The 9,131-nt window shown below is 38.5% G+C and overlaps 1 protein-coding gene across 1 annotated transcript in view; it reads right to left on the bottom strand.

Moving 5' to 3' along the window:
• Positions 1-3,898: 3,898 nt before the first annotated feature.
• TRPS1 (transcriptional repressor GATA binding 1) overlaps positions 3,899-9,131 on the bottom strand; it is a gene marked incomplete at its 5' end in the record, with an annotated part of 175,368 nt that continues 170,135 nt past the window's right edge. The window contains one exon of the mRNA XM_081996671.1: positions 3,899-5,639. Within this exon, the coding sequence (XP_081852797.1) occupies positions 4,578-5,639 (1,062 nt within the window). The 3' untranslated portion in view covers positions 3,899-4,577. The remainder of the gene's footprint in view (positions 5,640-9,131) is intronic.

Raw genomic sequence — 9,131 nt, 5'->3', positions numbered from 1 at the left:
GAAATTGTGAAGAAGATGGTAGGGAGGAATCCTATTCTGGGGTGAGGAAATTATATAAATCATTCTACTTGGCCCATCTTAACTTTACAGAAAAGTTTAGAAGGGTTTTCTCACTTATCTATCACATTTGGGATACGCTGACAAATTGCTCGCTATTCTTTGCCAAGCATAACTGTCTCCACAGAAGCAGAAGGAAATATATCTACCCTTCTGGCTGAACAGAACTGAACTTCTAATCTCTGGCTTTTCCTGACCAGTATTAGTTTTTAGCATGTTAAGTTAGCCAAGAAAAATCAATACAGGAGCAAGAACGGGAATATATTTAGACATCCTGGGCAAAAAGCAGATGGTAGACAACATCCTTAGCACATGAAGCAAGTAGTTATGACTACAAAGCAACACTGTCCAGTCCAAAGACGGACTTGAACGTCTGTCCCTGAACTGAGGACTAATCCATGGTTGCCAAATTAGATCTCTCATTGCACAACGACTACGTTGCAGCACTGTATACAATTAGTATCAATCACTTTTGTCCTGCTGCCCCTCAAACTGCAAAAACAACCTCTCACCCACAGCGTGCCTCAACTTTTTGAGACATCTGTATGTTCTCTCTCTGTAAAACTGTCACAACATGCAACAGTACATTTTTCAGGCAAAACTGAGATACAAGGATCCAGTGTCCCTCCCTTTTTCTGGATGGTCCACAAAAAATTAAGGGGGGGGGAGTTTCATCAGCACAGTGGCAATCAGGTGCAAAACTTTCTTTTGGAAAGCACTCCGAGTTCAGCACCTGAACACAAACTGTGCTCTGGAAAATCTTCGTCTCCTGCTGCATTAACCTAGAGGGCAGCAGCCACGAGGTGATAGCACAGAGACAGTCCGGTTTGCAGAAGATGCTGCAGGAGGGTTCCTGCTACACAGAGTGTTAATGGAAAGATTGTTCCTGTTCTGCAATCTGATTCATGACAGGCACCACAAACCCTCCGGTTTGGAACCATCTACTTACTTTGTGGTCCAGTTTGAGATACATTTTAAGATCTCAAACTACTGTTCCTTAGTAAGAGAAGTACACCACCTTGAAGACACAGACAAATTGAGGACAAAGAATGATTCTTTGATAGTTCAATTTTTAGTGCTGTAAGTTCATCAAAATGCAGTGGGTGCAGTAATTACTTGTGTGTGCTAACGTTGGTTTCCATCTGAGAGTTATTAAATAAGTATTCTTTTTCAGTGTCAGGATTTATTTTTCTTTTGATTAATATCCATTGTGAGGGGGTCTAGAAGAGGGACGGAGTCACCTCTCTCGTTAAGAAACAAAACTGTGTTCCCCCCACCCCAATCAAAGAGAACAGGCTATGGCAAAATCCCATTTCTTACAAAGCAGAAATCTTAGAACATCTCAATATGTCATGGCAAGAACAATGAACTCGTTTTCAAATTTTATTTGCACCATCTAGGTGTGCATTACTAATATTCAAAAATCTGTCTTGTTCTTTGCACTCATAAGATTTCATTTCTCCTCATCCCCAAACCCTGATATGTGTATTTCCTGTTATTGGCCTCTGCTTCCGAGATTAGCAAGAGGTGTTATGAAGGACAGGGTGGTGCTCAAGTCTTATAATGCGCATGTCCCCCCTAAAATATTTTGCCATGAAGATGCAGCTTCCATCAATGAAAAAGCCACAGGAACTGGTAGGTCTTAGAAGAAGTAAGTCAAACCAGTAACTACTGATAACCGGCAGGCAGCTACTCTGAAGCCGATAAAAATCACTGCTTAGTGAGTCTAACATGTTTCCTGGAAAAGCTGAAAAGGACACACACTGGACCCTGACGTAACAAAACGAGGGCAATCTATTTCAGTCCCCACAGAAAAAAAAGAAACAAAAAAATACCCAACAAAAATAAATCCACAAAAACCAAGTCAGAACTTATTATTGGAGAACAATAGTAAAAACATAACCAGACTTTGTCCGGCACTGGTATCAAGCAGGAGATTCATCTAAAAAACAGAAGAAGAAGAATGTGGCCCAATATCCTTTGCTAACCTAGAACACTATTGAAGGGTTATAGAACTCAACCGTGAACAGATTGAGTGGGACCTTCCATATGCTGCTCACCAGTATAGAAGCAACGGGTGGAGCAGGAAGGAATGCAAGCCTAATGCTGAACGATAGCCTGTCTGTGCCTAACAAATCAGAGAAACTGTGCGATAGCGTTTCATCTGTGTGAAAATGCCACACCTAAAATACTGCCAAGGTCAGCAAGACCTCTGGTGATCAGCTGTGTAAGTGCTCCTCATGCACGGCGATGTTCGTTGCTAGCTGCTTTAGGCACACGTACGTTTCAAAAGACTATCAAAGTGCTGAAGGTTTAGGCCAGTTCCTCCCTGGTTTTCCTTTTACCGACCCCTATAAGACATTCCCTATCACCTCTCCTTTTATCTTCCATCCCCCTGTCTATCTGGTTAAGTATCTTATAAGTGCACCAAATTCTAGAAGGGAGAGTGGTGAGATTTCAGGCAAGTTAAATACAAGAACTTCTTTTTTTATGATGCTTTAGTTTCAATTACATGAAAATCTGAGAAAGGCGGCATGTAAGTGAGATCAGAATAGGACCCTTTACATATAATCTCAAGTGAGGACTTAGTCCAGAGATATTTTTATAGAACATTTTAAAAAATAAAATGCATGAATGGAGAAATAAAAGACAACATAATATCAGAAAGACATTTTAAACTTCATTCGCTGCAACATTCATGAACCAGTTGAGCTACACCTGCCATCCAACCATAAGGAACTAAGACCCTGCACTGCGAAAAAGAAACAAACCCAAACAAAACAAAAAAGCAACTGCGTAATATTGTAAAAATGGAGTGCAATGCTACTACAGAATGCAATAAAACATCAGTGCTGCATCGTCAAACAGCACTTATCAAAATAATTTCTGAAATGTTTCTTCTGAAACACAGACAAAGCAATAAAAAGAGGATATATGTTTATCATTTTAAGCATAACAATGTGAGTTAAGAGCTTAAGAATACAAAAGTACTTGGAATGAATAGTGCTACCCTTTTTTTCCTAAGTAGGCATAAAAATATTTTCATTTCCTTCTTGTTTTTCCATACCATTAATATCAACAAATTTCATTCATTTCATGTTATCGTTTACAACTTTAATGCACACACACAGAAAAAAAGATACCTACTGCAATAGAAATAGTTGCTTCATTACCTTGTTTGCTACATTTGCAAATGTAAACAGCGAGGCAGAGCCAGAACTGACTCTAATGCATGATGGAATATCTTTGTTGCATACGTACACTGTAGAAAATAATTATTCAATATGTCAGGCACCATTATTTGAAATGTAATACATTAATATTTACTAGAAAAATAAGGTTTTTTCTATTTGTTCTCCCAACTTCTTTAATGAAATAAGTTAATCTGACAGTGCATCCAGTAGCTTGTAATATCTTCTACATCCCTGTGGCAAAATAATAAACTACTGGTTGGGACACTATAATGAAAATGATTAAAGTCAGTTCTTGTACACCCTTGTAGCAAGCATGGAGGCTCGTCTAACAGCACCTTTAACCAATTATTTAATATTTAGTTATTTAGCCCTATTTCCCTGAGCAGTTATGCTGAGGAGCTTTCCCTTCATGGATAGTTTTTACAAAGCTTTAAGTATTAAAAAGTACTATGAAGACATTTAATGCTACTTAGCAAAAGCTGGTATAAGTCTACTGAAGGGATTGATTGGTATGTATAGCAATGTTAAGCCTGTGGAGAAGTAACCTTAGACTTTAAGGTTTAGAAATGTAATATATTAAAAATATATTAAAATAAAATACAGCAGGTTACCTTGTTCTATGCAAATTAAACCTGGAGTGTGGCTTCTGTATTACAGACTTCACTTGCACAAAATGGTTTTCCTAGACTAAAGTGTGCCAGAAAGAATGTAGTGATAAAATGGTAGCTAAAACTCAGCTGAGTCTGAGAAACATCTAGATGAAATTGCTGCCGAAGCTTTGAGGACAAAGTGATCCTAAGGCATGTTATAGGGCAGAAATTAGCCCAAATTAAAGAAAAGAAAATGACCTTTTAACATCTGTATATTTAACAAGTCTAGTTCTTATATACAATGTGCATATGTTCACTATACCCCTGCAGCAGTATATACATATACACATCTTTGCACTCTTGCCAGTTATGTCTCTTACATAATAGCAAAGGTATTAATTGTCCGGTAAAATTTTCTCAAGGTTATTTGCCATGATTCACTGCATTCTGTCTAGCTTTGGTGGGCCGTGCCCCATATAATTATCTTCTCCCCCTTCTGGCCACCATCCGACTGTTCTTTTTTTCTCGGTAACCCACTCATTTAAAAGGAAAAAAAAAAAAAAAAGAAAAAACAAAGGAAAAAATAAAGAAGGAAAAAAAAATGAACAAGGGATTTAATATTGGATAAGGCATGCTCTCTATATGAAGTGCTTTATAGGTCTTCACAAGACATTACAAGCTATTGAATTCCCATCAAGGAAACCTATTTCTGTTTAATTGTGCTAAGTGCTAAGGTTTACTCTTTAGGTTTTCCATTCTTTTCAGCTTGTGCATTGTTCCTGTGTAGGCCCCTCTGGATGTGAGTTGTGAAGTCATACTTGTCCGTGCAAAGATGCTGGCATATGCTGCACTGGAAAGGTCCACTGTCACCATGGCAACTCATATGCAAAGCATACATCACTTCATCCAGAAAGACAATGCCACAGTGCACACACTTGGTAGAAAGTTCATCTTGAGTACTTCTATCAACTTTCTCTGTTTTTACTACATTCAAGGGACCTTCATTTTTTACATTTGATGGTGCCTTACTCTTTTCCTTGGAGGCACCATTTGCAGTTGGCCCAGGTCTGGAATGCTTTATCGCCAAATCTAGAGGAATGTCATTGTCTGATCCGACAGCTGAAAAATGAGGAGGCAGATTAAAGGTGGGATAAGGCACATAGTTTTGGCAAGGATTTGGTAGGCCAGGCACATGACTCAAGTAGTGTGGATTCCCAGGAACAGACAGCTTATATTTACTCCAGAATCTCAGCCAGTCAGCTTCACTCTGAAAGTCATTGTGTACAAACGGAAGTCCAAAAAGTGGGTACTGGTATTTTTCAATAGGGCTTCCAGGTGGTGAATAGTTTGGGTGTTTCGCAGGTCTCATGTATTTTTCTATTGGGCTGCCTCTCTCCGAGCTTCCTTTCCCTTCTGATATCGATGAACTGTTTCCTGGGTCTCCAGTACTTTCCTGAGGACTTTTTATCTGAATGTGCAAAGGTTGCATCCTTTTGTGTATATCCAGAGTTTGGCTGACCAATATTGGCTGCTGAGCAGAATGGCTTTTAGTCAATGAACCTGGGGCCTCATATTTACTGAGGCTGGGAAGCTGAATTTCTCTCTGATGACCTTCAGGTAAATGATCCTCTGACCTCCTCTCTAAGGGGCTTCCATTGACTTGTTCCTCACTGCTACCCCTCTGCTGTTTGTTTAGCTGCTCAGCCTGAAGTGCCTCCGGGTTAAGGCGCTTTCTTGTTCGTCTCCTAATGATCTGCTCACCATTGTTCTGCTTAATGATGTTTAAAGGCCTGGGAGTCTGCATGGAACACACACAGAATGAACAAAAGGAAAAAAGAAAAGAGACATTAAACATATCTGTGAGACCACGCTCACGCAAATTAATCTTTTCTTTCGTTAAGCTCCCTATTACAAGAGTTTTATGGGAATGACCAAATTTCAACCCAAATGCTGATTCCTGGCCCCTCGTGCTAAAAGCAAGCTATGGATTGGCTTGTTTTACCAAACTAAGTCAACGGCCTTAGACATACTATACCTGTTTACTTAAAAGGGCACGAAGTATCCAAGCTGTCAAAGTGTTTATTACCCCTTACTCCTGAAAAATTCTGAGGGAGACATGCTGAAAGAGGGCACTGAGAGCTGGGGATGAGGTGGGAGATGCACGGCCCTGTGCACTAGTGGTTTTCTATGCACCATGTCACCAGACCTGTATCGGGCAGAGGTTTGCACAGATCACACTATGACAAGAACTGGGTAACGCTTCCCTTGATACCCAACCCTCTTTGACAAGATTACAAAAATGCAAGCAAATACATGGCTTGCTGACCACCACTGCGTGTTCACTGTGATGGTGAGTGGGATGATGATGTCTGGAAAGGCACTAAGAAAAATGAAGAAGAAAGCCCAGGAAAAATGTTTTCCTAAGCATCAAAAGGTCTACCTGGGACTTTGGTACCAACTCCTCCTCCTTTAACCCTACTGTATTTCTTTCTAAACGTTACTCATGTTGTGTTAAGTCATGAGAGAGCAAAGGAATTCCCAGAAGGTGGGAAAAAAGGATCTGTAAAGAAAAAAGCATGGAGGAAAAGGCAGGGGCAAGAACCGAGTGAGGACTCCTGTTTCTGTTTGCTGCTTCCGCACACAGTTCAGGGTAGGTGGCCTATTTAGATGAGAACCAAAAATACTTTTATGTGAAGAAAACAAAAATTAGTATGAAGAAGGACAGCAGCCAGGCCTCTTTGAAAAGCCCCTCAACAGGAAGGCCATGATATGAAAATAAAAGATGGTGCTGTAACGTCAGTATGTGTTGCTCTACCGGGCACATGTTAAAACAACAAAAACTACCTAAAAGTCATTCAGTTTGGTGTGCTGGCAGTTGCCACTTGTCTCATCTAAATGTACACATAATCCTATTTTGTTTGGAAGCCAGAAAAGTGCCCCACACAGTATTCCACTTATGTGTTTATTTGGAAATTTTTTTTTAACATTGTTTTAAAGTGCAGATTAAATTTTGGCGTACAGTCAATATCCAAAACAATTTGTACCTTGAATGTAACATAATTTATATAGATTCATAACTTTGAGTTAATACAAAAATACCCAGAGCTGGAAGAGCACTCACTATTATTTGTAGAGATCTAGTTTCTCTCTTGACTTGCCATCTTCCTCTCCTCTTTCACCTATTTATTTCCCTGAGATCGGCTCATTCTTAATGGTTAACTATATTTTAGGCAGTGCAGCTACTTGTTAAGTTTTTGCTTTCTATTAAAACTCTGAATCAGGAGAAATATACACTTTGATTTAGATTTTTAACACAGAAAATTTAAACTTAGCAGAAAAATAGCACCTGCACCAGCCTCCTCAAGCAGACGAAAGTCAAGACAAAATCACGTTTAGATAAAATTAGAAAACCTTCTATGTAAATTCTATGCAAGTAAAGTTTAGAGTTTGCAGAATCAATAGCCAATTAATATGCATAAGCATATATTCTTTATTACAAGCTCAGTGTAATTCTTCACTTTTTTATGACAATTGTAACACTGTCATACTGAAATGCTGTGTGAGATCTTACGGTGTTGCTTTTAGTAATCTTTTATTTAATGTATTACAGAGCATTTTCATATGGCTTCCAGATAATCTTTCAATAGTTTGGAAACACTTCTAGTCTTAGTCTTCATGCTATGGATATGAAGTCTGATCTTGGAAGTAGTTAAAAGAAACATCTTCATACCTGTGATTAAGGACCCCCACACGCTTGTTTGCAGCTCACTCTCTTCCAAGTTATGTGCCATTAGGAGTTAAAGGCTGTAGGTCCAACTTTAAAATTCTTCAGCATGCAAATGACTTTACTCATCTGACTAGTCTTTAACTGGTTAAAACAGACTACTCAGTGGAGTAAAGCTAGTCACATTTTTCTTACTCGTAGTAGCAAGGTACAGATAGAAATACTCTGTATTTGGTTGCAACCGAGGCAGACAGAAAAGTTTAAGCTCTCTTCTTAATTTTCAATGGGGCACTAAATTTAGAAAATAGTGGAAACATTACCAGAACTTTACTTTTAAAATGCCTTATGTCAGATCCTTAACTATATGTTATACATAATATATTGAGTGTGATCACAAAGATTTTTTTGCCATCTCTGTATCAAGTGGCAATCTCCCTACCCCAAATATGAGAGCAACTTTAAAAAACTTACAAAATTCAACATCCTAGATATGGTGGGAAATCGGGGTGATCCCTCCACTAGGAGATCATGTATGTCTAATTCTAGAATAATATGCTGTAACTCCTCACTGAAGCAGTCCGAGGATGTGGCCAAGGAATCACTATGGAACAAAATCGATTTTTCCATGACCAATTTAGAACTATTGAAAATGAGGAACTGCACTACGGTATAAACGGTCAAATTCGTGATTCTGGAGAGACAAGGGATATACCTGTCTCTGTAAGAAATTGCGAATATTGTATATAAGTTTGCAGTGAACTAGAAGCATTATTTTCACTAAAACTGTTTTAATAATTGACCATTGGAATATTATTACACATTTCTTAACATAGTTATCTGCATTAGAGGAGAGAAATGTGAAAAACCTGGCAAGTTGCATGTAAATGACCCCTAGTCAGACTGAACATTTTGAAAATATGTTGAAAAATTATTCAAGAGTATCATAGAAATGGAAATGTGACTCATAGCAGAGATCACTACCATGTTAACATTTGTCAGTCACTACCACCTAGTAGTAGCTGACAGACCAAAGATTTTTCTTCTTATTAAATACAACTGAAAAAAGGGACCTTAGAGGTTAGTGTATTATACACATTCTTGAGGTAATGAGGACAGTAGTTATAGATAGTGATAATCCAATCAAAAAGGAGCTACAAAATGTGCAAACCTACTATAGGCGAATTTTACTCAGCTGTGTAGTATAATTTAGTTTAACTGGGTGGCCTACAGAAGGGAACAGTTCTATGCCCTTGAATTTTTAGTTTCACACCGTTACGTAACAACTGCATCATCCTAGACTCCTTAACTCAAAAACATACATGACAAATACCTTAGTGTAATTCTTCATGGACAGCTAGCTAGACAGGCAGACAGATAAAAGAAACTTTCATCTTTCTGGTGCCAGTCTAAAGAGCATCTCTTTGCATGGGACTGTCTCAAAAGGTGTCCCAAAGGAGAGATTTGTTTGATTATTTCAGACTTCAACTTACAATGGAGTTGTTATCATAACCACAGTAGAGTGGAGGCTTAATTAAATCCTTCACGTTTGCTTGGTCAAAGTTCAAC

Source organism: Phaethon aethereus (genome assembly GCF_964289735.1).
Source record: "Phaethon aethereus genome assembly, chromosome: 2".
In the NCBI taxonomy this organism is placed as follows: Eukaryota; Metazoa; Chordata; class Aves; order Phaethontiformes; family Phaethontidae; genus Phaethon; species Phaethon aethereus.
This window is presented reverse-complemented; position numbering and strand designations above follow the sequence as displayed.